Consider the following 26,078-nt stretch of genomic DNA (forward strand, 5'->3'; position numbering starts at 1 on the left):
GGACGCAGGGGCCAACGACTGAGGTGCAGGAACCCCACCCCCGCTCGGAAACCTCCCGAGCCCTGAGTCGTGCTGGGCGCTCCCCACCCACCCCACCCCCGCCGCCTCTGCCGTCACTCACGGCCGCTGCTTGCTGGCTCGCTCGTGCGCTCTCCGCGCCACAGGCACCTGCTCGCCGGGCGCTCTGCGCTCACTTCTAGCTCGCACACTGCAGACTCCTGGCGTCGCCTCCGTCACCCGGCCTCGTCCCCAGCCCAGCACAGCGCTCCGCCCTTCTCCCCGGCCCCCGGCGCCCACCCACCAGCCATGGCCTGGGCCTGGGACAAAGAGCGGTGCAGCTCTTTGCCCAAACTGGGGTAAGGAGTTGAGGGCGGGGGTCTGCGGAGAGGGGTGCAGGGATAAGCGGCCTTCTCGGGCGAGGAAGATTGGGAAGAAGCCAGGGAGAGTTTGGGTAGGAGGACCCCCAGCCAAAGCGGGTGCGGGCGGGGCTGTGCTCCAACCACAGAGACTGTGGTCCCTCCAAGGGACCCCCGCGGGGGGGGGGGCGCTCCGGGGCGGGGGCGGTGCCGGCTGTGGAAGGGGAGGGGAGGGCGGGGGTGGTGCAGCGGTGGAGGCGGCTCCGCGCCCAGCCACTGACCGCCCCCTCCCTCTCCCCTTCCCCTCCCCCTCTCCCCGCCTCGCTCCGGCTCTGGGTCCGCCACGCCGGACCCGCTCTCCCCGCGCTGCACTGGGTCGGACGCCAGGGCTGCGCGCCGCGGCTGAGCGCCCACTCGCCTTGCGTAAAGAGCCGCGGAGGGACCAGCGGGGGCGGTGGCGGGAGAGCTCGGCGGGAGCCGGAGGAGGTGGCATTCGGGAGCCAAACCAGAAGGAGACCGGGAGGCAGAAGCTCGCGGCTCTGAGGCGCGCACTCCCTTGGCCAGGGATGGGTCCCGGGGCGGCCCAGCCTCTGCCCGGCCGGGCCGGGCAGAGACTGAATTGAGATACCCCATCATCTTGTGGACGGCCCGAGAGAGGGAAGCACGGACAGATCAGCAGTAGCGTCCCGGCGGGACCTCGCATCCTGCGCCCCCCGCGCAGCGCCCCCCGCCGGAGCCGCGCCGGGCAAGCCGGCGAGGCAGCGGGGCTGATTGGCGGCCGCCGGCGGCCGGGGGAGGGGGCGCCGCGCGGGGCCATGGCAGGCTCGGAGGCGTCCTAGCCGGAGCCCGAGCCGGATCCGAGCCCACGCTGCCGCCACCGCTGCCTCTCCGCGCCCGGGCCCCTGCCGCCGCCGCGCCGCCCGCGGGAGATGGAACAGCGGAACCGGCTCGGCGCCCTCGGATACCTGCCGCCGCTGCTGCTGCACGCCCTGCTGCTCTTCGTGGCCGACGGTGAGCGCGGGAACTTTGCTGCCGCGGGGGGCTCGGGGGGTCCTTGCCGGGGCCGCCAGAGCCAGCCTGTCCCTGTCGCCAAGGAGCCGGAGGAGGAAGAGAAGGGGAAGGCTTCACGGTCTCCAGCAATCCCGGTGTGCAGCCCAGGCCCAGAGGGGTAGGGGGAGGAGAGAAGCGAAGGGTCGCCGCCGCGGCATTTGAAGCCGGACAGGTGCTCCGGCGGAGAGGCGGCTTTAGGGGCGCGGGAGTTGGCGCGCCCCAGCCTGGCTCTGGCAGTGCGGCTGGGCGCGGGGTAGAAGCCTAAGCCGCCCCTGCTGCCCCGCCCGATCCGGAGGGAAGCAGCCTGCAGCGGTAGCCGGTCTCTGCTGGGGCCGGGCAGCTGTTCGATCGAACTTTGCTAGCGCCTGAGCCACGCTTGTGGCTCTGGGCTGGCAAGTACAAGGCCATTGAGCCGGGGACGCCCCGTCTTGCCTAGGGTTGCCCCAGGCCCCCGCCCCAAAGTTGGTAACGCCTCTCTCTTCCCCGCCCCCAGCTACATTTACCGAAGTCCCCAAAGATGTGACAGTACGGGAGGGAGACGACATCGAAATGCCCTGCGCATTCCGGGCTAGCGGAGCCACCTCGTATTCGCTGGAGATTCAGTGGTGGTACCTCAAGGAGCCGCCCCGGGAGCTGCTGCACGAGCTGGCGCTCAGCGTGCCCGGCGCCCGGAGCAAGGTAACCCGCCGCCCACGCGGCGCCGGCGCTCACCGGGCTCAGGCCGGGGCGGCTGGGGTAAGCCGGGCAAGGAAGGCAGGGCGCCGCCCTGTGGAGCAGCCCATCTCCCACAGTCCCCATTCCCACAGCATCTTCAACAGCAGCACAAATCCTGGTAATCCCTCCCCTTCTTCTTTCCCTTAAAACCTCCGGGACTGCCGCCTGGCCCCTACAAAGCAACACCTCATCCAGTTCGTCTGCTCTTGCTTGCTGGCTGCCGGCCCCAGAGTCAGATGGGTGCTGGGTGGTCAAGGAAGACCACTTAGTAGGGCCAGGCTTTCCCTGCCTTCTGCTACTCCGAGGTCCCCAGGGCACAGGGCCAAGGAGTTAAGCTCCTCTGGGCTGGGTTCCAGAGGCCCGCAGTGCACCTCCAACCCCCATAAGATCGGAGGGAAGGCCCCCACTGTCTGTCTGCCTCCTAAACCAGTCTCTCCCATACACTCTAACACACATACATACACACCTACCCTCTACCCAGGGTCCCACCCAGAGTTACTGCTCACGTCTCCCTGTGCGTCCTGTCCAGATACACCGGCCCCTCCATCCAGCTTTCCACGGGGTTTAGAGAAACACAGCAGGGAATGAGGATGCTCCAGGTGAGGGAGACGAGCCTTTCTTCCCACCCTGGTGGCAATCCAGCCTTTCCTCGTGGCCGGCAGTGTGCTAGGGCAGCCCCTCCTTGGCCAGGCACCATGCTAGCTCCAAGCCCTGCTTCCTTCCGGGTAAAACTCCAGGAAATCCTAATGTCCTTTGCGACTTCAGCCGGGCCACATCCCGAGAGGTTTCGAGTCCTAGCCCGCCCGCAGAGTCCCCTTGCCAGAGGCGCATCGCAGTTCCCGGAGCCTGAAGGCCGAGAGCCTAATGTGTCTCTCTCCCTCTTTGCATTTTAGGTAACAAATAAGGATGCAACTAAAATCAGCGTAAGTGTGGAGCCCAGCGCGGGCCGCGGGAGACCCCTTCTGGCCGCTTCGCGCCCCACATTTTCCTCCTTTTTAGAAAGGCTCAGCGGCCGCGCGATGTAGGGCCGTGCTCGCAGCCTTGCGTCGTCGGCTGCTTAGCATGTTGGGGCGCCATCTGTCGCCGCTAGCGGAATCGGGTTCGCTTTTGTGTAAATCAAGGGTCCCAGGCCTGAATCTCCTTCTTCCGTGCGGCGCTCACCTGTAAAACTCCTTCGTCGGGCCGGCGCGTTCAGGCCCCTGCGCATCGGCTTGCGTCTCCTCTGCTGGCTTGTCTCCCAGCAACTGGAGCGCGCTGCTCCTCACGCTGGCCGTGACCCGTTCGCCAACTGGTGGGCCTCCCCGCCCACCCACCCCGCGCGACACACACACACCGGAGCGCCCAGGTGGCGCCCTCCACCGCAGCCCTCTCCTCCGCCTGGATTTCGGGTCCCGGTGCCGGGTTCTGTGGGCTCGTCGTGGGGGAAGGTGTGGGGTGGGGGTTGGCGGCGCTGCGAGGGACCGGGGTCTTGGGATCTGTAACTCAAGGAGGAGATGCGCCCAAGTTCTCCTAGCTGGAGCGTGGAGATATCAGGGCCTGGAGACCCCTGGGGCCTCATCGTGCGCGCGGTTCCGAGGTGAGGGCCCCAAAGCGGTGGCGTGCCAGCGTGTCCTCCAGGCCGCCGGGGAGGCGCGCTTGTAGGGAGCTTCAGGCTGAGGCGGACTCAGAAGTAGCTGAGCCCAGGGAGCCCAGCAGCAGCGTCAGCATGGCCTGCCCCCGCGGGAGGGCGGAGGGTTGGCTGTGAAGGGCTGGGGGGCAGGTATTTATGTGTACTCTTGCGAGCAGAGTGGCTGTCCTTCAGGCACTACCCAGGCCCTCCGGATTCCAGAGTAAAGGAACGTTGGTGGGAGTAGATGTGGAGGGCTGGGCTTAAGGCCGGGCGGCAAAGACGCCGGTGGTTAGCGACGGGAGGCCGCGCCTGGATTTCTGCAAGGTGCAGAAGGAAGGAAGGAGGGTTAGGTTCTGCAGGTCTGATGGACAGAAGCATAGCTTGGCCAGGGGATGCAACATGATGCATTCACTTGAGATGACGGGGACGCAGTGGGTAGGGCCATCCAGGGTCCAATCAGGGTTGGGAGCCCCATGCCGCTGGGGAGACACGGAATGAAAGAAAAACTGAGTCGCCAGGGGCCAACCTGCGTCCGAGAGGTGTTGGGGTGCTGCGGCATGAGGGCGCAAAGGCAGAGGTGGGCGCGGCTGCACCGCGCGGGCAGAGAGCGCAGGCCCGCGCCCCCGGGCCTCTGACCCCGGCCCCCGCTCTCTTGCAGACCGTGCGCGTCCAGGGCAATGACATCTCGCACCGACTGCGGCTGTCGGCCGTGCGGCGGCAGGATGAGGGCGTGTACGAATGCCGCGTGTCCGACTACAGCGCCGACGACACGCAGGAGCACAAGGCCCAGGCGCTGCTGCGCGTGCTCTCGCGCTTTGCGCCGCCCAACATGCAGGCCGCCGAGGCCGTGTCCCACATTCAGAGCAGCGGTCCGCGTCGCCACGGCCCGGCCAGCGCCGCCAACGCCAACAACGTGGGTGCCACCGGCGCCGCGGGCCGCGCCACCTCCGACAAAAGCCCGGCTCCGGGGAGCCCCCCCGCCGCCCCAGGTCCCGGAGTCTCCGAGGCGGCAGCCGCCTCCGCGGCCCACGCAGCCACCACCACCGTCGCGGCCGCGGCCGCTGCTTCGTCAGCGTCGCCGCCACTGGGCCAGGCGGTCCTTCGCCAGAGGCACGGCTCAGGTAAGGGCGGGTGCCGAGAGGGGGCGCGCTTGCGCGGGGGCTGCGGACCCGGCTGCGGACGGGGCTGCGGACGCGGCCGAGGCCGGGGCGGGGCGGGGCCGGGGGCGGGGGGGTGGTCCGGCCACAGGGGCGGCCCCGCTCTGACTTTTGCGTTTGCCTGGTGGTTGGTAGTTCACTTGGGTGCGCTTGGGCCAAGTCTTCCGCAGCCTCATTTGGGCTCGCGCGCTTCCTGCTGTTTGCTGTTTATTGCTGGTCGCTCAGAAGCATTCAAGACCTGTATTTATGAAGGGGGTGGGGGCCGCCCTGCCCGATCTCCGGGTACACCGGCGGCTGCAGTGTGGGGAGCCCTCTCTTGAGTTTGGAGAACTGGACTCTTTTCTCCTCCAGCCCGTAGGACATTAGCCCCGGGAGTGGGAGGAGGTGGTTACAACTCAGGCAGTGAGCGTCTGGATGCTGATTGACTGACTGATCGAACAGACAGACTTTGTCCAAGGCTGCGTGGGTGGGTAGGCCTGGCTGTGTAGCCTCTGCTCTCTTTGGCTAAGTCCCGATTGGGCCTAGGCACAGGCTCTGCTATAAATAGTCCCCTTTGGGCCCTCTTGGGGAATGGGAGAGTGAGGATAGAGCCTTGTCATTGCTAGGAGGGCACCCAGAGGTTAAGACCTGCTTTCCTAGGGAGCTGAAAGGGCTGGGGGAGATGGAAGGGGGGCCGGGAGAGGGGAGTCAGAGAGCAGAAAGGAAAACAGACTGACTGCCAGGGCAGGCAGCTCTGGGGCTGGAGGGGCTGCTTGGCAGTAGTGGGGGTTTATGGAGGGTAGAAAGGCCTACTGTAGGGAGTGTCCCTCCCCAAGGCATACCCCACTCCCTCTGCCCACTCAAAGGTGGGGTTCAGAGATGGGCCCAATTCCAGCCATCTCTCCCTGTGTCTGATTTTAAGCCAGTGACTCCCTCTCTGAACCCCACCCCCAGACTTGTTTGGTGCACAGTCCCAGAGAGAGCGTCTCTCCTGGCTTTGCAGCACCAGACGGCTGGGTTCCTTGACAGTGGCATATAAATGTCCCTGTAGGATGGAGCAGGCTGCCATGCCCTAGGCTAGTGCTTCTCAAAGTGCAGGCCACTCACCACCAGCATAGAGCTTGTTAAGGATGCAGGCTCCTGGGCTCTCCTGCTGAATCGGAGGTGACAGGCATCCCAGCCTGTCTCCCTGGCTGGTTCTGAAGCCTTCCGACAGTTGAGACCCTACCCGTCTGTCTTCGTGTCGGTTCAGTTGTTTCTCATTCAGCTCCACCGCCCTTTGGGGGCCTCTCTGTGCCGCTCAGGCTTCTGGGTCTGGCTGGGTCTTAGGCTCCACACAGCCCCCCACAAGACTTTCCCCCAGGCTGTGGGAGAAGGTGGGCGAGCTGAGACCTGTGGAGAGCCTCTCCCCAAACAGCCCAGGCCTTCCCCACCTGACTTGGAATTTTCTATCCCCTGTATGAGTGTCAGGAGACGCTAGCTGCTGTGACAAATAAACCCGGAAATGCCAGTGGTTAACACAGTTCAGATGTATTATTTCTGGTTCACATCTCATGCTGCTCCGGAGTGGGGGAGGGGTGGGGCGGGGGAGGGGGAGTTCTGTTCCGCAAACTCATTCAGGCACCCAGGCTGACGTTCGCTCTCCCATCTTCAACAAGTGGCTTCCATGGTCACTCCGGGCATTAACATACAGCCAGCCGACCAGAGTGAGCGGAAGCAGCCCTTCTCAATCCAGTTCCCTGAGAAAAGCAAGCCTAGTGCTCTAAGGCATACATTGTATATCATGAATTGACTTCTCTCTTGTACATCTGGAATGGTTCTAAGTTTGCATCGTTCTTGGGAGACGGAGAATGGCCACTGAAATCATTTTCGTAGGGGTGAATTCTCTCAGAGGAAAGCTGGTGTAGACAAGGGCAAGGCAAGGGTTTAAGACCCAGGCCTGCAGGTAGTAAAGATTACTTCTACCCTCACCTTTCGGTCAGAACTCAGTCACATGGTGCAACAAAGATGCGAGGCAGGCTGGAAAACGTAGCCCTCAGCTAGGCAGCTGCTTTCCGACCTCATGTCTCATCTCTTCTCAGCACAAGGGGAGCATAAATCTTGGGGGGAGTTAGCCGTCTCCGTCTAGCTCACAGGTGTACTGGAAAAGTGTTTATTGACTTGTAGAGCGATTGCTTAATTGGATTGGTGAAAAAAAAACCCTGCTCCATGCCCTTGGGCCCCAGCAAGTGTCTCAGGCTGGAACATTCCTCTGGGATGTTCCATAGACCATGAGTAGAGAGGCCAAGCAGAGGATTCAGAAGGCAGGGCCGGATGTGAGTTGTGCTTCCAGTACTTATTGGCTATATGACTTAAGCAAGTGGCCTAACATCTCTGAAAGTATGTCCTCATCTGTAAAAATGGGAATCCCTGACCTCAGAGGGAGCTCAGTGTGGAAATTTCTGTGTAAATGTTCATTATCATCACCGTGACCATTACCTGCTCTGGCCAGAGAAGGGGGGATTGGGGAGATAAAGATGAGTGGTTGGCATTTGGAGGCCAAGCTGCTGAGGGCCTTGAATGCCAAGTGGATCCAACGGGAACCATAAAAGGCTTTGATCAAGGAAGCATCATATGAAAGAGATCTTTGAGAATGAACTTGGTAGTGTTCACAAAAGGTATTAATGAGACCAAGGCCACAAGCTCATTCCTGCTCGAATCTCCCTCTCCTCCTGGCTAGAACCTTGACACCCTGAGCCCAACCGAGGCTGATCTGACTGTGCCTGGCATGGCTGGTCAGATATCCAGTCTCTGGGCTGGCCACAAAGGGCTCCAGGGTAACTCATCCCCACAACAGGGACCCCTCTGTGGAGGGTGGCACAAACAGTGCCCTTTCTGGAAGATCTAGAGGTCCTCATGTCAGTTCAGTTCTGATGGCTTAGTGCCCAGGACCTCCCAGCAGGTGGGGCCTTGGGCACTTGCCAGCCACAAGGCAGCATTTTAATGCCGACATAGATCAGGGCAGCAGCCCAGGCTGGGGGCTCCTCTGCCCTCCCATGGAATGGCTTGTAGTGCGCATTTCCCTCCAGAAAACACAGTCAGGTGGGCTCCCATCAGGGCTGATAAGGCAGCAAGCTACTTTGGTAATGCCAGGAAAGGGGCGGGGGGCCAGGGGGGTACCGACTTGAATCTCTACCCTTTAGCTACTGCCCAGCCAGGCCAGAAAACCCTTCCTGTGCCCCTAGGTGCCCCACACAGCCAAATACACATTTGCACTAAAAGTTTATGTGCAAAAACTCATTCATTTCATGTCTCATTTGTCAAGAGACATTTTGATATTTGTGATTAAAAAGAACATGGGCTGGATTAGCACAGCGGAGCTGGTGCAGGAGACCAGGCCCCTTCTTAGCCACGTTCTCGTAAATCTGGCTCCTAATTAATCTGAACGCTGACCTATTTTTTATGATCACTTTGTTGCTGATTGCCATTTCTAGAAAAAAGAGAGAGAGAGAAAGAAAACAAAACAGAGTATCTTCCAGACAAACCCTTCTAATCAGGAAAGGCGCCGGCGCCGCAGTGATGCCAAGTGCAGCCTCAGAAGAATACAGTTTGCAACTGAATGGCTTGTGTGTTGGCAAGAGGTTCCCCTCTGCAGGGACCTGGGGATCAGATCTGTGGCATGTGAACCTCTAATTAGCCTCAAGGCTCCGGCCCCAAGGAGAGGCGCCCTGGCCCCTACAGAGAGCCGGCTGATGTGGCAAACTGCCGCCTGGGGCTCACACGGGGATCTGGCTCTCAATATTTCAATTACTAATGAGAGAGAGACAGTCAAGGCCATGGGTGTGCCGGCTTTCAAGAGGCTCTTACTGCTGGGAGCCACAGGGGGGAGCATCCTTGGGTGTCGCCATGGCAACCGTCAACCATGCCTGAAGGGGGCTGTGGACAAGGTGAAGACACTCACTCTCAGCCCCCGCCCCAGGTGGGTGCCCCCAAGCTGGTGGAAGCGGTGCCAGTGTGACCTGGGAGAGTGTCCACGGAGCTGGGAAAGTCTCCACCTAGGCTAGCAGGGCCAGGTGACAGTCACCTGGTGTTCCCAGTCTCCCCGGACCCATGAGGACCCCCAAAACAATTGCCTTCAATAAACAATCCACTCTTCCCTCAAGCTCTGATGTGACACGAAGATCATAATTAAAGAGAAAATAAATCTGGCAAAATTTGTCCCAGAGAAGAGAGGGTGAGGCTCCCTGAGCATCCTAAAAGAGAAAATTAAAGGATTTCATAAAGAAAACGGCTGAGCCTCACAGCTGGTGAGAGACGCCTGCATCATCCCTGACAGCAGCAAACGTGTGTGAGTATTGGCTGCATGGCGTCCCCCTCCTCATTGGCCAGTCACGTGACTGCCATGAGCACGAACCGGCGATGGCAGCCGTGGACCCAGCTCAAGAGTGTCAGGGGCGCCCATGGATCTCCACCACAAAGCTGTCTGTGTCAGTGGGAGTCCCAAGAGGGGGTAGCCCTCATCCAGCTAAGGCAATCGGAGGAGGCTTCCTATAGGCAGTGTGCAATTTCTGACATGAAGAGGCACCTGGGGCTTTGTCCTCCTGCGTAAGTCAGTCCTGGGAAAGCTGCTGGAGGCCTTGCCTCCCTCCCCATCTTGTGCCACGTGAATTGAGAAAGTCACACCAGATGGAACAACCTTCGTCCACCACTGAGTGGTTAGCCAGCTCAAGGCGTGGCCATTCTCTCCGCATAAGGGAGACCCCAGATTAAGGACAAAACAGCTACCCTGTGGATTGCAATGATGATAGATTATACTTGTCTTTTACTGAGCACTGATTATGGGCCACACACATACCACAGGTTTCCCTCCTTTTCGCTGTTCTGCATAACTCCTCCTGCCTCCCTTCATCACACAGTCCCCTCCCCAGGGTGCAGACCCCTTCCTCAGCTGGGGTGGCAGCTCCCACGAGAAAAGCGGAGAGCTGGCCTTTCTAAATGTCACTGGGAGCCAAACCCACCAAGGAGCTTCTCATTAAATACGCCAGGCGCACATTTTTAAAGCTCTGAATATTAAGGATTCCCCAAGCATCTGTGGGGGATAAATGAGGTCAAGTGCTTTTGTAATACGATATTGATTAGTTCTGCCCCATGTGGACAGAGGCAAGGGCTTGGCTGTGGTCTAAACCCCTGAGCTTTATGGGAGATGCTGGCTTGGTTTGAACACACCTTTGCAGCACAGGAGGAAAAAAAGTATTATCTTTTCTATGCCCCCTTTCTTTGCTGACTGTTACCAGGCATCTCTCAGAAACTCCTATCTGAAGCGTGAGAAGCTTCCCTTTGTCTCATGTAAGGGCTGCAGGAAAGTTTAGGATGACCAGCGAACAGGCCCGGCCCCTGTAACTGCTGATCCCTACTTGTTCCTTGAAGCCCTGCGGTAGGGCTTCTGGGGAAATTAGGCTGCTTGTCATGGCCTTGCTGCTCTTGGGGATGGTGTGCTATAAATACTAAGATGACTTAACCAATTCGGCCTCCTCTGGGTTTAGCTGCTATCGAGCAGCTAGGCATGCAAGTGGCTATGGGAGGGGCCCCTCAGCAGCCGGTGAGAGTGTGAGACCTGTGCCCTCCATGAGATGGCCCTGGAGAGGCAGGCCAGTTGGCAGTCCCAGGGGAGGCTGTTTCTGGAAATTATAGGTTGTTGTGTTCCACATTACCACTCCCTGGACTGAAACATCAAAGCTACTGTGGACTAACTTCTGGTGTTTCTGATTCAAGCGGAATGTTTGGGGGGCCTCTGTCTGTACAAGATAGAGCCAAAGTGGACATTTCAAAAGCTTTTTCCCCACCTGTCATCCCACCCAGCTAGCCACCCCTGGGAGCTCTGCTCTGTCCAGCTCAGAAGCGACCACCTGGCCAGAAGGGCTGCCCTGAGGAACAGACCCCTGATGTCTGCGGAGGCCAACTATAAACAGGGCGCTGCCTGAGTGCACCCCGCTGGACACCTGGCGCCCAGTAAGGGCGAGCCCAGGGGACGTGGCCTGGTCACTTCTCTCGGGAGCTGCCCATTATGGTGGAAGAGACAAAGCACAACCCTGAAAGAGGCCAAGAACAATTCAGGAAGAAGTTTTCCTCGCCACCTTTCCCAGACATTTCATGCTTCCTCCTGACATTTCGAATGTTCCTTACTGTTCAGCAAGATGGCTCATAAGCAAGCCAGGGTTGGGTGCCGCCACACTCTCCCCATTTCTGGGCCCTGCCTACAGAGCCCGGACCACCGAGATCACAGCCTGTGCCTTATCCTCCTTAACCTCTGTAAGCTTCCCATTTTCCGCATGAGTCCAACTGCTTGGATTCGAATCCTGATCCATGCGCCCCATGTGTGACTTGCACATTTGTTCTCATCTGAATGGTGCCCGTAACCGTGCCAGAATCAGCGGAGATAATCCACAGCAAGAGCTGAGCTTAGCACAGGGCCTGGCACCTAGAAAACTCTCGGTAGATGCTGGCTCTTGTTATCTGCGTTACTTGGGCGAACGACATTGACTGTCCAGGATCATTTCATGGTGCTCCGATCTGAGCCCTCACTCAGCGACATTTCTCCCTCTGCACATGCTATGAGTGTCATGGAGCTAAAGGTGATGGAAGGAAGCTGAGGAGCTCAGAACAGAAAGTGCCTTCAGATTGCAAAGTGCCTTCAGATTGCCTTCAGTGGGTTGCTATTTTTGTCCTTTTTCTTTCAGTGCCTTTTCTGGGGGGAGGGTAGGAAATGGGGAAGACACCACGTCCTCATCCTGGCCTGGCTGTGGCCGTTTTCAATGAGTTAGGAGCTCCTTGGCGAGCAAGGACAAGCTCCCCATGGCTTCTCGCGTTCCACCCTGAAGCCACACCACCACGCGTGCACACCTGCCTGTAGGCTGCTGTCGGCAGGGAGGCCATAGTGCTGGGAGGAGGCGGGCCCTTTGGTGGCTGGAAGGCCAAATTCTGAGGAGAGTCTGGTGTTTGCAGCCCTAGACAAGGGTCCCTCCACGGGAGAAGGGAGCAGAAGGAACAGCCCCCTCGGTGACAGTCAAGTAGCCCAAGAGCCTCCAGAGCAGGCCTGGACTAGGGAGGAGGTGCCCCACGTCTCCCTTTCTGGTACTCTTACCGCTCGAGATAGAACCGCAGGGAGGCACCTGTGGAGTGATGGGGCTTGGGGCCACTGTCGCAGGCTTGGGCCTGCACTGGCTCTTCCACACAAGCACCTGCCGCTGCTTCTCTTGTTCACACTCTATCCAGATGCCCTCGCTGTGGCTCACTGAGCCTGATGACTACCAATAAAGGTGTTGCTTGGCCCCCAAGGACCAGTGGGGAGAAGGTAGGACAAAGACCACCATGGGGAGATGCTGGAAACCTGAGCAGACTGCTTGCAGGGCCAGAAGGCCAAGGCCCCTCTTGCCCAGCCACACCCCTCCCTGCCCCATGGGAGCCTGCCTCCTACCCAGCACAGAGAGCCCACGCAGGCTCACCCAAAAGGAGGCTCACCCACTCTTAATGGCTGTCGCCAACGACAGAGAGCCCCTCACTCTGCTTATCCCTGGCCCCCTGCCAATCAGCTCTCCTTAGGAGGAAGTCCGTTTTCTTTAGCCAGGAAAGCCCAGCTACAATGTGAGTCCCCTTACAGCAACTTTTATTACAGTTGATTCTCACAGAAATGCCACTTGGCCCAGATGAAGGATCTTTAATAAACTGGAAGGAGGGAGAGCTGACATCATGTCGTGGCTCATTCTGAGCTGCGGCTCTTGGCCAACTATGTCTGGTCTGGCCAGAGCCAAGGGGCAGGGGGGTGCCCAGAGCATCAGGTAAACCCAGCCCCTACCTCAGGGAGGAGCTCACAGTCTCATAGTGGTGGTCAGACCAAGCAAGAAGTACTCTGAGAATGAATTCAGGGCTCAGCTTGGGGCGGGGAGGGGCACAAGAAGGGCTCAGAAAAGGTGGGACCAGTAGAGATCACTTTACAGAAGGGAGGAAAGCTTTGTTGACCCTGTAGCCAAAGCGGTCTCATCCACTCCGAGCACCCAGAAGGCCTCCACTGCTCTCAGGGCTCCCAACGCTTCCTTCCCTGTCATGGAGTCAGGGCCTGGTTGAGTACCCCATCCAGGCTGATGCCCCAGGGAGGCAGGCCCAGTTCTTTCTCTCTGGTCTTTATCCTCCCTACTCCATGTTCATTGGGTCTGGCACTAGTTCATTCATTCATTCACTCATTAATTCAATGAATGTCCATTGAACATTTTTTATTTACAGGAACTGTGTTAGGCATTGAGGACACATGCAAGGTCCTCAGAGTCTGACAGAGGGAGAAACAGACATTGATCAAATAGTCACATGGCAAGTGGAAATTTGCAGCCATGGCTGGTTACTCTAAATGAGAGACCCATGGGGCTACAGGAGCTAAAAATAGAGGGACTTGATTCAGTCAGGGAAGGGTCCCTGAGGGAGTGACACTTGAGCCATAATCTGAAAGATGGTTAAGAGTAAAGAGAGAGGATAAGGTGAGTAGGTAGGGCTTCCAGGAAGAGGGGACAGCATGTGCAAAGATCCTGTGGCCGGAGGGAACAGGGGAATACAAAGGCCTGACAAAAAATTACTATGGTTGGGGCAGCAAAACAAGAAAGGGAACAGAGGGAAATTTAAGTAAAGAGTAGTTCGGAGCTCAGACTCCATAAGGCCTTATGATAGAAATGGGAGTTTTGGCTTTGTCCTAAGGGCAACAGCATGGGGAGCAAGTGGGTGATAGGGCATGATGTTTTTGGAACTGACACTCTGGCTGCAGTGTGGAGGTTGGAGAGGTGGCGACAGAGTGGATGTGGAGAAAACACTTTAGAGAAAGTGATCCAGCTGAGAGATGATGGGTCTTAGACTACCTGTTTAGATAGATAGGTGGTGGGATTGGTGGATGGGTGGAAAAACAAGCTGGTGGCTGACTGAAGGGAAGGATGTGAATGTATGGATGAGAAGGTAGGGGATGAGTGGAAGGAAGGACGAGTGGATGTGTGGATGGGTGGACAGATGGAAGGACAAATGGACGTGTGGATGAATGGATGGAAGGATGAGTGGATGTGAGGATGGATAGAAGGATGAGTGGAAGTGTGGATGGATAGAAGGATGAGTGGAGGTGTGGATGGATGGAAGGATGAGTGGAAGTGTGGATGGATGGAAGGATGAGTGGAAGTGAGGATGGATGGAAGGATGAGTGGAAGTGAGGATGGATTGAAGGATGAGTGGAGGTGTGGGTTGATGGAAGGATGAGCAGATGTGAGGATGGATAAGGATGAGTGGAAGTATGGATGCATGGAAGGATGGGTGGAGGTGAGGATGGATAGAAGGATGAGTGGATGTGTAGGTGGATGGAAGGATGAGTGGAGGTGAGGATGGATGGAGAGATGAGTGGAGGTGAGGATGGATAGAAGGATGAGTGGAGGTGTGGGTGGATGGAAGGATGAGTGGAAGTGTGGGAGGATGGAAGGATGAGTGGAGGTGAGGATGGGTGGAAGGAAGAATGTGAATGGGTGAATGGGTGGGTGAATGGGGGTAGAAGGAAGGATGAATGGATACATGGATGAAACAGGAATGGGAAGATGGGTACCTGTGGGATACATGTTGGGTCTTACAGAATGAATGGGGTTGGGGTTGCAGACATGCCCAGGGTTGGCATTACCCATACCTAACACTGCATACTCAGTCCATATCTTCCAGCAGAAAGGTCATAGGAGGTGGCATGGCACAAACTGACTTGGCCCAGAATTCCTCCGAGCCCTTGTTTCTGTCTGCAGTCCCCAGGCCACAGTAAGAATGGCTGGGGCAAGTGGACACAGCTAGCCCCCAGCCTGCTCCAGCTCCCCTAACACCTCAGCCTTTAGAAGGCACCACCATCACTCCCTGGTGAAGGACGGGAGTGGGGGACCTTTCCATCTGCTGGACACTGGGCACTCTGGTGAATGCAGCCTGACCAAGACTTGATGATTATTGTCCGTGTAAAAGTTAATGGGGATACATTTTTTCAAGCATCTAAAAAGTCAAATCTCCAGGTGGGCAGATGAATAAGTGTATTCGCATTAAAGACTAATGTAACAAAAAATACACACGGCAATAATTCATAATGCATTCTAGTCTACAGAGTCATATTTTAATGCGTGACATATCCTGGGCAGCTCCTCTGTGCTAATTTTATTTAATGAGCACATGTTATAGAATTTTCAGAGCACTATCCCTGGGCAATTAAAATGTGTTAACCTTTTCAGTTAAATTGTATTTCTAAAGAAAAGTCCTCAGTGTGAAACAGAAAGAAATATCTGGGCATGGTCAAGGCAGAACCTAGAGGAAAGGTTTGCTGCTGTGACCTGGTGGTGCTGGGCTCAGCGGACATCCAGCCCTTCTTCACTGGCCCTCCGGCCTCTCTCCGTGGCCAGGCCCCACTCCACTGAGCCGGCCAAGGAGGCTGAGGCCTGCACCCACACTGAACAGCCTTCACGGAGTGGGTATCGAGTGCCCGACGTTTGCCTGACCTGGGGGACCTGGGGCACACTCTGTTTCAAGGGACACGAAGGCTATGGAGGGGACATGAGGGATTTAGATGGGGCTAGGATGCCCTGAAGAGGGGCAAGGACTCATTTTAAGCCCTGGCAGCTCCTCCATTCCATATCTGTGTAATAGGCACACTAGCACCCCAGCATCCTCAGGTCTGTGTGTTTCAGACCTGGACAGGGTCCTGGAGAGCCGCTGGTGAATGGTTCCCAAACTATGTTCCTTGGAACCCTGAGCCCCAGCCCTAGCCCCAGCTTCAACAGAGCTGTCTGGTTTTTCTAACGATTTGAAATATCAGGGTTCCATGCAGCAATTAGCTTAAAAAGGGGGTTCTACTGCTTTAGAAGATTTAAAAAGCAACTGATATAGTCCAGATATTTACATATATATATCATACAAAAATACACAAGTTATATAGCATATACAAATTACATATATATATATGCCACCTTCTAAGGGAAGAATTTGAAGTGGCTTACAAAGCTGCATGTAACGTAATAGAACAAAAAAAAATTTAATAAAGAAATTAGAATAGAGGGCAAATGAATGTGAGATGGTGAAATTAGTTTAAGGAAAAGTTGGACAAAGAGATGTGTGTACACTTGGGCAGTTGAAAGGTCAGATCAGTGTGATAGCGACCGGCCTCCAGCACCAGCTTGTGTTTGAAGATGAAAAATGAGATTCCGAATATGAAGCATCTGGTGGATGTCTGGTGCATCATGGGTGCTTAGACTAAGAAAGACTTCCATTCATTAATTCAACAAATATTTTATGAGCATTGCAAGGTGCGGACAGGGTGCTGGGAGACAGGAGTCAAAAGGTAAAACCTCTCACGGCCACCCAAGCGCAGCTGGGAAGAATCAGAACTTGCTCTCAGGTCCGTAGGATGCAGGGAGCCTCCAGCTGGAGTCAGGGCGGATGCAGCGTCTGAGGGAGACCTGGGGGCGCAGAGGAGCCAGTTAGGTGAAAAGGCAGGTCCAGGGTGAGCAGTGTGGAAGCTGATGGGGCTGGAAGGCAGGTGTGAAGCAAGGTGGTCTGGGGTGGGGCCAGGTGAGGAGTTAGACCTTCAAGCTGGGATAGAGCCCCTGGGGGGGCTAGCGGTGTGATGTGTACTTCGCATTTGAAAAGGGCAGGTGCCTGGCTGATTGGGGTTAGTGGATGTGGGGAGTCAGGAACATTGCCGCCCTGCCAGGAGAGTGGATATGCTGAGAGGGAGGGTCAGGGGACCAGGCAAGGGTGGGCCAGGAGCAGTGCAGCATGGGGACGTACACGAAATGAGAACCGTCTTGGAGGTCACCTTGTAAGGGCCTCTGGGTTGGGCTGGGCTGGGGGAGGGGAGCGGACTGTGGGCAGCCAGAGGGGACAGGGCAGGGCCGCCTAGTAAAGGGGACAGCATGAGTGGCGTCCATGCAGCACCCCAGTCTGCTGGAGCTGGGGGCTCCTGAAGCGCTGTGGAAGTAGGTGAGGCAGAAGGATCTCTGAGTGGGGTCAGGGAGAGCCTCCAGCAGGTAAGGAGCCTAGATTCCATTCACAGCTACCAGGGAGTCACTAGAGATTAACTCCTGTACGTGTACCGCCTACCAGCTCTGCAACTTTAACCAGCCATTTAACCTCTCTGGGTCTCACGTGGGAGAGGGGAAAGTGGCTTCTTCTCCTAAGGCCACTGAGAGGGTGAAAGGAGGGAATTCTCTTGGCACTGAGAACCCAGAACCATGTGCCTGTTAGCACCCTGCAGCCTCAGAGCTCCGAGAATCTGGATGGGCAGTGGGGGATCCCCCATGAGGCCTGGGCCCAGCTCTGAGGGAGGCCCCCACCACTTCTGCCCGGGGCGCACCCTGATGCTCACTGTGGTCAGGGCTACCCCTGGCCCTGCCAACACCGGCCTCCTGACCACACGGAAAGACCAGTTTACCGTTTTCATTAAGTGACACCATTAAAAGATCATTTGGGGCAAGATCTCATTTCAAAAGAACTAGGAAGCTGGAAAGGAGTTCACAACAAAGTTGGCCACATTAAGAAGCCATTATGAAGGTTAAAATACAGAAAAACAACTCATCCCACGCCGTCTCCCTTAGAAGCAGCCTGGGGCTGGGGTCAAGCCGGGGCATCGGGGGAAGGAGCGCTCCTGCTCTTAGGTGCTGAGACGTGGTACAGGCAGTGGGTGGGTGTGTGGACAGTAGCCAGACTGGGTGTAAGTCTGGGCTCTGCCATTTATCTTAGCGTGGCCTTGGTAGGGCCAGATTTAGCAAATGAAAATATAGGACACCCAGTTAATTGAATTTCAGATAAACAAACGATAGCATTTTAGTATAAGTAGGTCCCATGTGGTATTTGGGATATACATGCACTTAGAATTATTCATCGTTTACCTGAAATTCAAACTGAGCTGGTATCCTGTATTTTCTCTGGCAACCCTAGGCCTTGAGTACTTCCCTGCACATCTCTGGATCTCAGTCTTCAACCCCCACCTCCCGGAAAACAGGGATAAACTGGCAACTCCTGCCGGTTTGAGGACTGTATCCACTGAACCACACCCACACGGCGCCTGCCCCAACGAGGGCTAGCCAGCTTTGCGGTCGGCTTTCAGAAGGTGCTTGCCTCTGTGTGCTTGGGCTTGGCTGGGTCTGCTCCCGGCCATCCGCTCCCCAGTGTCGGTCATCCGCTCCCACGTCAGATCGCCATTCCCCACTGGGGGCAGGGCTGCTTGCTGGAGGCAGAGGAGAGGAGGAGGTCTGAGGCCAGTCCTCTGCTGCCTGGGCTTCCACGAGGCGGGACATGTTGTAGGAAAGGCATTTGTGGGAGCGGGGAGACAAAGAGCTACATGAACAACACAGACATTTGTCCCAAGCCCTCTGTGCCGGGGTGCTCAGGGAGGGCTTCCTGGAGGAGGTAGTGCTGGTTCCAGGCTTGAGGTACAGGTCAGAACTAGACAAAGGAAAACGGGGTGCTGCAGGGTGAGCCCAGAGTCCACTGCACGTGCCCATAGGGAACGGTGGACTGGAGAGCAGGTCGGCTGGCCGGGGGGCCGGGCAGTGTCACGGAGAAGCCCAGCTGTGGCCCTGAGACGGTGGCTCTTTCTCCTACAGCAGAGGGGACCTATCAAGGTTCTGTACCGCAGAGAGAGTTCTCCAGGGGTGTCTGAAGGAAGGAGGCGAGCAACGGGTGGTAATGGAGACAGGAAGGTGCTTTAGGAGGTCACAGGGGCCGTGGCACAGAAGAGAAGGCCCAGTGAGCAAGGGCTAAAACGAGTGCCCCACACCCGCCCCTACCCCCATTCGCCCCAGGGAGTGCCTGGGCCCCTCCCACTACCTGGGCGCTGAGGCTGCCGGGACAGCTTGTCTTCCCACCTGGCCCGGGCAGGCCAGGCAGCAGGGCCATCACCACGGGACCAAGGGACCCCCATTCCGTCTGCTCTCCTGCTCCTCTTCATCCCCCACTCGGCTTTCCTTCCAAACATCTGTTTCCTTTAAAGACCAGCGGCACCGGTTGCGCCTAGTTTTTGCCCTAGTTACCAGCACGCATTAATTTTATGGCAGAAATTAATTCTGTCCATTTCTGTTGGTGCCCGGTTCTTCCTTGCTACTCCCTTTGAATCAATATCCATGAAGAGGCTTTAATTAAAACGCCAACCAGGGAAGCAGCCTCCTTGCAAGGTGGCATCTTCCCACTCAGCTGTGGCCAGGCTGCCTGGCCTGCTCGGCTCAGCGTCCAGGGGAGGCGGGGAGGTGGGGAGCCCCGGCGGCGTGGGTGCCGGTGGCCCTGGGCAAGTCGGGAGTGTCAGGGCGGGGAGGGCCAGTCCCTGTCTTCACACGACGGTGTACCAAGGCCAGGCCTCCTGGAGGCTGCCACAGAGCTGGTTCAGGGGCTGCAAAGTCAGGTGCCACTGAGGGCCAGGCTGGGTGGTGGAGGTGAGGGAGGCTGGCTGAGGGAAGGGCCGGGGAGGTAACTGGAAGCCCTCCCTGGCCCATCATGACAAATGCCCGCAGCTCTGGCTTGGTGCTTCCGGGTCATAGGCGTCTCCACCGTGGCCAGGGTGGCTCCTTCATGCCCTCTCTGCTCGACTCCACAAGCCCCTAAAAACCCAGGGAGAAACCCCTTGCACCCTGGCCCTGGGACGCTCTAAGAGGGAGCCCTCTCCTTCAGCTGGGGCTTGGCCCTCTGCCGTGGGTCTGGGATGGAGCGGGGCCGCTGATGGGAACAGGAGTGAGGGCCAGTCCATCCCCGGCTGCCGCAGCCAGACAGCCCTCCGTCCCATGGCTACGTGGAGGTCGAGGCCAGCCCATAAAGACCAGCCACACGTAGATTGCTGCCTCGTGGGGGCCAGCCCTCCTCTCTCACTTTGAGGCAGAGCCAAGGGGGAAAGGCCCACACTGGACATCAGCGCTGAAAGGGCTCGTCCAGGGCACTCACTTGGCTTCCTAGCTTTTCTAGCCAAGAAGCCCATATTTAAAAGATGTGTTACGACAGCATGAAATGCAGAACAGATTCATGTGGCCTTGCTCTGGGTGACGTAGAGGAGGGGACTGTCCTCAAGACCCTCATCACAAGCCCTGACGTTAGGATCCCCTAGCTCACTGGTGGAATGCCTTGTCCGTGGAGACCGGACTAGTTCTCTGGCTAGCTGTAGTCAGCATGTGAATATCCTAGTGCCGCGCTGGAGCGGGGAAGGCCCAGCACGGTGCCGTCAGCCCTCACAGCGAACCTCCAACGTAGCATCGCCCGTGAGAGCCAGACCAGCCTGTTAGCTGTTTTTGTAGGTAGAGCCAGGTCTCAAACGTATCTGATTCATATTTACTCTTTGCAAACCTGAACTAAATTTTAGTTTTTACTCTATCGCAAAAACAAAAACGGCCTCTGAGCAGCACTGGACTCTGAGGGGCATCGTTTGCAAAGCCCTGACCCGGACCAGCCTGCCAGCAGGCCTGCAGCTCCCTCCTGTGCGTGGCTGGTGCGGCACGTGCTACAGACCACGTCAGGGCAGGGGTCCCCCCGGGGCCCGGGAACCTGGGAAGGGCCTGCAGGGCACGTGGAGGGAGGACAGTGGCTGCCCTGGCTAGCCGTCCCCACTGGCCAGCCGGGGAGCAGCTCACCGTGCTCCTGATGCCCACAGAGCAGGGGCCATCCCCTCCGTGCTCCCACGCCTGTGGGAGTCCAGGACAGAGTGGGCGTGTCCTACTGCTTCCCCTGCAGGCCCTCCCCGACCAGGAGCCTGACTCACGGGCTCAGCCTCCAGACGGCGTGGACAGGGCAAGGGTCCCAGGGGATGACCCAAGCAAAACCTCCCTCACTTTTATCCCGAGGCCTCTGATGGCCTCAGAGATCCCATGCTGTTTTCTGACAGGGCTTTTGGCATTCTGCCATTGTCATGTCAACGGAAAAGTGGGACTTCCCGGTCAGAAGCCGCTTGGCTGGCGCCTTTGCTGTGCCCATGGGGGCTCAGTGCCCCCACTGGGTTCTTCAGGAGCCTCTTAAATGGCTCCAGCAGGCATCTTATCCCGTTCACCATCTCAAGGATAAAAGTTAATATTCACAGAGCAAAAGCAGCTTTGATTTCTGTAAGAATGATTAGCAAATCGGTGATACTAGTTAAATTAAAGAATGAATCAACCACTATTCCATCAGAGGGCTTCCCTCACCTCTGATTTTCCAGACTGATTTGAAGCAGCCTGATTTTCCAGCTTAATCATGACAAATAAACTTCTGCGTGATCTAGTGTTATTCCTGGTACTCCTTAGGAAGGGAGGAAATAGATACAGAGACCATTAGCATCCAGTGGACACAGCAGCCTCGTGCCCCCTGGAACACAGCCACCTCCACGCTCCCTAATAAGAGGCCAGCACAGGAGATCCTACCTCAGCTGAGCCAAAGGCACCCGCCGGCCCTGCCCTGGAGGGTCAAGGTGAGCCCCAGACAACGGTGGGCCGTTCTGGCTCACTCTGGGAAAGTGAAGACAGGGGCGGGGGCAGCAGCCGCCGAGGGGGCCCAACAGCACACCATCAGTGTCCCTCCGAGGAGTCGGCACCTGGGGAGGGGACGCTGGACTGCCAGACTCCTGAACCCCCCCTTCTGGTGGAAAGAGCCCTCTTCCTCCAGGGCCAGCCTGGAAGTCAGTCTTGCTCGGTCTGCCCTGATTCCCTCGGGAAGCCAGCAGTGTGTTTGGATATCCAGTGAGAGACTGGCAAGACGTTCCAAACCCTAGGTCCTTCTCCCACCAAAGATCCAGGGATGTCCATCTGTCTTGTGAGAAATGGCTGGGGAGATCATTTGCCCTGCTTCTTCTATCTTGGAAAATTTTCCTCTTGAGAGAAGGACAACCCCCCACATTCTTTTTTCTCCAACACTTTTCAGAAAAGTAGTTATGTCACCCTTTTCGATAAGATCTATCTGCAAAGCAACAGCCTGGGTTTGAGGCACTGTTGTTTACAAGATTGTGTAACAGGGCACTCGAAAATTCGGTGGGTTTGGTGTAATGTGAGAACCATTCATTTAGCTCATGATCCTGCAGGTCAGTTGGGCCAGCCCCTCCGCCAGTCTCATCTGGGCTCACTCATGCTTTTGTGGACAGTTGCCCTTTCGGCTGAGGGCTGATTGGACTAGACAGGCCTAGCTGGCACATCTCATGGCTTTTGTCCTGCAGCAGGCTGGCCCAGGCTGTTCACAGGCTCCAAGGGGCACAGAGGAAGGGCAAGCCTCAGTGTACAGCACGTTTCAAGCCTTTGCTTGCCTCACACTTGATAATATTCATTGGCCAAAGCAAGTCATGTGACCAAGCCCAGAGTCCGGGTCGGTGGGCACTACCGTAGGGTGTGCATGCTGGGATCGCAGAGATGAGGGAAAGAGATCGTGGCCATTTTTGCAACCTACCGCTATGCTCTTGCTTGATCTGGACCCCAACTTGGTAAGACGTGCCAAGCACCTGTTAACTGTATGGAGCCACGCATACGCACATCCCCACTTCATGGAGTGTGGCACAAGACCCAGAGAAGTACAGGGTGTTGCCCCAGGTCATACACAGGCTGGCTTGGAAGCTTCTCTCCCGGGTGCCAGCCCACTGCCCCACACCACCTCCCTTGGCCCCCTCTATGGTGCCCCTGGGCCAGGGAGTAGATGACATGTCACCCAGGAGCCAAACCCTGGCTGTCCCCCCACAGACATCCAGCAACAGAGACAGCACAGACCCTGGCGTCTGCCCTGCCCGGGCACTGGCCTCCGGGAGCCACCATCTCAGCCCTGTAGCCCATGCTGCTCCCGCTCTGGCCCAGCATAGAGTGGCAGGCTGATTCTTTTACTCCAGGGTCTTCAGAAAGTCTTGTGCAATCTTAAAACTTTGCAGTGGGAGTAGGTGATAGTGTGACACTGGGAAAGGCCAGTCAGCAGTATTTAGAGGAAAATTAAACCTTCTCACATCTCCTAGGCACATGGTTCCATGGGCCACGTTTACCTTGCCTGGCCCACGAGCCCAGTTGCCATTTCTCCTGCCCCTGCGTGCCTTGAAGGTCTGTGTTCCGCTGCGCACATCCATCTGCTTTCCAATGCCTCACGCGCCTGCTTCTGTCCCGCCTGCATCCGCCTGACTGTCAGAGTTTGCAGGAGCACAAAGATCAGAGCCAGGAGATCTGGAGGCCAATGGGCCCAGTCCGGCCACACGAGTCCCGGGTGCCCACGAGGCAGCGCTCTGCCAGCTACACCCCCAGTTTCCATGCACCTGAGCCCGGGCACCTGGCCATCCATCAGCACGTCCGTCTCCACACCTACCCTCCTCCTTTCCAGTGATGTGTGACAGTGAAAAGCAGCAAAGGAGGACCCGGGTCTTTGGAGGGCCCCCCATACCCTGGGCCTCCTCACTGATGGATGGCCAGCTGCACACGTCAGCCCTGGCCAGGCTGCAAGGACAGCCAGCAGTGATGCCTGTGTGGAAGATTAGTGTCTGAAGAGGACAGTTAGCACACTTGGATTTGTCCTGTCTTAGTGCTTCTCCGCGGGGTCTCAGACTGGGCTTGAAAACAAGTCCTGGTGGGCGAGATGCGCACCGCAGATGGCCTCTGCCCCCTTTCCATTCAGATGTTTGAACACAGCCCGTTTCCCAAAATGGGCAGATGGGATCCTGGAGTCTGCAGCAGGGATGGCCCCTGGATCATCGATCCATCCCTCTCCTTCTACAAAGGGAGACCGGGCCCAGGACACAGTGACTGCCAGAGCAAGATGGCTTCGGGACTGGGGGAAACACCTTGGACAGAAGATTTCTGGCTCTTCCAGCTGGAGAGGGGCAGGTCATGGGCTCAGGCCCTGCCTGGTCAGGGAAGCCAGAAACCCGGCCTGCCTGGTTGCAGCTCCTGCGGGCAGCAAAGTAGAGGTGGCCACGGCCTCCGTACCACCTGCTTGGCCACACCTCTGTACCACCTGCTTGGCCACGCCTCCGTGCCACCTGCTTGGCCATGGCCTCCATACCACCTGCTTGGCCACGGCCTCTGTACCACCTGCTTGGCCACGCCTCCATACCACCTGCTTGGCCACACCTCCGTACCACCTGCTTGGCCACACCTCCGTACCACCTGCTTGGCCACGCCTCTGTACCACCTGCTTGACCACGCCTCTGTACCACCTGCTTGGCCACGGCCTCCGTACCACCTGCTTGGCCACGCCTCTGTACCACCTGCTTGACCACGCCTCTGTACCACCTGCTTGGCCATGGCCTCCGTACCACCTGCTTGGCCACGCCTCCGTACCACCTGCTTGGCTACGGCCTCCGTACCACCTGCTTGGCCACGCCTCTGTACCACCTGCTCGGCCACGCCTCTGTACCAGCTGCTTGGCCACGACTCTGTACCAGCTGCTTGGCCACGACTCTGTACCAGCTGCTTGGCCACAGCTTCTATACCAGCTGCTTGGCCACGGCCTCCGTACCACCTGCTTGGCCACGGCCTCCGTACCACCTGCTCGGCCATGGCCTCCGTACCAGCTGCTCGACCACGCATCTGTACCAGCTGCTCGGCCACGGCCTCTGTACCAGCTGCTTGGCCACGGCCTCTGTACCACCTGCTTGGCCACGCCTCTGTACCACCTGCTTGGCCACGGCCTCTGTACCCCCTGCTTGGCCACGGCCTCTGTACCAGCTGCTTGGCCACGCCTCTGTACCAGCTGCTTGGCCACGCCTCTTTACCACCTGCTTGGCCACGCCTCTGTACCACCTCCTTGGCCCAGGGAAGGGCCTCCTGCCTCTCTCCAACCTGGCGCAGAGCTTCAGCCCAGCGGGCTGGCTGGAGTGAAGGGAGGAGAGAGGCCTCCAGAGGGTGCAAGTGAGCAGGGTGGGGCTAAAAACTTGACATCCCCACAGCCCGACCCTAAGCAAGCTGGCAGTTGACGTCCCCAGGGTTTGGGCAGCACGTCTACATTGGCTCCTTTTGGGACCCCTGGAGCATCCCACCTTCCAGGGGAAGCCTGGGGCCTTCCAGGAGATGCAGGCCCTGACGACAGACGGGCAGGAAGCCAGGGCAGGCTGCCCAGGGAAGGCAGAGTGAAGACACACGGCACCGTTCCGGTGGTGGGCCAGCGGCCCAAGTTAATGGCAGCACTGGAGAAGCAGATGGAAGTGACCTCCCACTAGAACAGTGCAAGGGTCGCTCTTCCAGGAACCTAGCCCACTCACCTCCATCAACCAGTGATTTCCGAGCTCCCCACTTTAACCCCAAGGGCTCCACTGACAGTACATGGAAAGAAGTCCCAGAAACATCAGGACGCCTAAGACAGCATTCATGAATACTAAACTGTGCAGTTCAGGCAGGGGTTGGAGGGGTTGGAGTCGTGTGCAATCGTGGGGTCTCCCTGGAGGAGGGGGGAAGCTGGGGCTTAAATGCAGAGGGTACGTCTCAGTATACATTGAGGGGAGTGGTGGGGGAGCATATTGTCTTTTGATTTAGCTAAAGTAACAACGTGGACTTGAGAAGTGCAATCTAGCACACCCAGCTTCAGGCCAGGGGGGTACCTTGTGTCTGACCAGAGTAGGCTCCTAAAACGTGCGGTCTATAAATAACAAACAGCAAAATGCCCCATCGTGGTATGGAAGCACCACCAGGCATCAGCTGAGTGCCGAGCTTCTCCCTGGTCTGCTCGTGGCCACTAGGTTCTCGTGAATCAGGCGTTCACCGTGCCCATTTTCTCGTCCCCTGCAGGCATTGGCCCTAGCTCCGCCACAGACCCACTCCTGTCCCTGCTCCTGCTAGCTCTGCATAAGTTCCTTCGCCTGCTGGTGGGGCACTGACTGCCACAACCATCCTGCGCACCTCAGCCGCCCCGCACGGCCTGCCCGGACCCGGTGTGAGGCCCACAGCTAGAGATGGACACAGAGAGACTGAGAGAAGCATGACAAAGTCCACGTGGAAAATAAATAAATCATATTTTTGGGGGAGGTTACACAAATGTAGAACACCTAAAATAATGCATCTAGTTTCCAAATAAGATGGAATTTGGACCATGCGGTATGCATGGGATCGGTGATTTCTCTACTTCAACGTATTTTTCTTTTCTAAACTTTTCCTCCAAGTCTTCATTTTGCACGAACTGTTGAGCAGTTATCTTTAGGATACTATGTAAAAATGTTGGGTCAAAGCCTTTTTGACAAAGCAAAATATTTTTAGTAGATTATTGTGTTTAGGAATTTTTTATTTACTTTTTTTCTTT

At 57.3% G+C, this 26,078-nt stretch overlaps 1 protein-coding gene across 4 annotated transcripts; it reads left to right on the forward strand.

Annotated features, from left to right (window-relative positions):
• The first annotated feature begins 127 nt into the window (after positions 1-127).
• Positions 128-26,078, forward strand: VSTM2B (V-set and transmembrane domain containing 2B). 4 transcript variants are annotated; one of them, XM_032390470.1, is made up of 6 exons: positions 128-356; positions 744-1,367; positions 1,900-2,084; positions 3,014-3,043; positions 4,388-4,850; positions 25,571-26,078. In XM_032390470.1, the coding sequence occupies exons 2-6, from the start codon at positions 1,286-1,288 to the stop codon at positions 25,657-25,659; spliced, it is 849 nt and encodes a 282-aa protein (XP_032246361.1). In that variant the 5' UTR covers positions 128-356; positions 744-1,285; the 3' UTR covers positions 25,660-26,078. The 4 variants fall into 4 exon arrangements, with proteins under 4 accessions (XP_032246361.1, XP_032246357.1, XP_032246359.1 ...); XM_032390466.1 differs by lacking the exon at positions 25,571-26,078 and adding an exon at positions 10,704-13,050; XM_032390468.1 differs by lacking the exons at positions 3,014-3,043; positions 25,571-26,078 and adding an exon at positions 10,704-13,050.

The sequence above is a fragment of the Phoca vitulina genome, unplaced genomic scaffold (assembly GCF_004348235.1).
Source record: "Phoca vitulina isolate PV1807 unplaced genomic scaffold, GSC_HSeal_1.0 scaffold58, whole genome shotgun sequence".
NCBI lineage: Eukaryota > Metazoa > Chordata > Mammalia > Carnivora > Phocidae > Phoca > Phoca vitulina.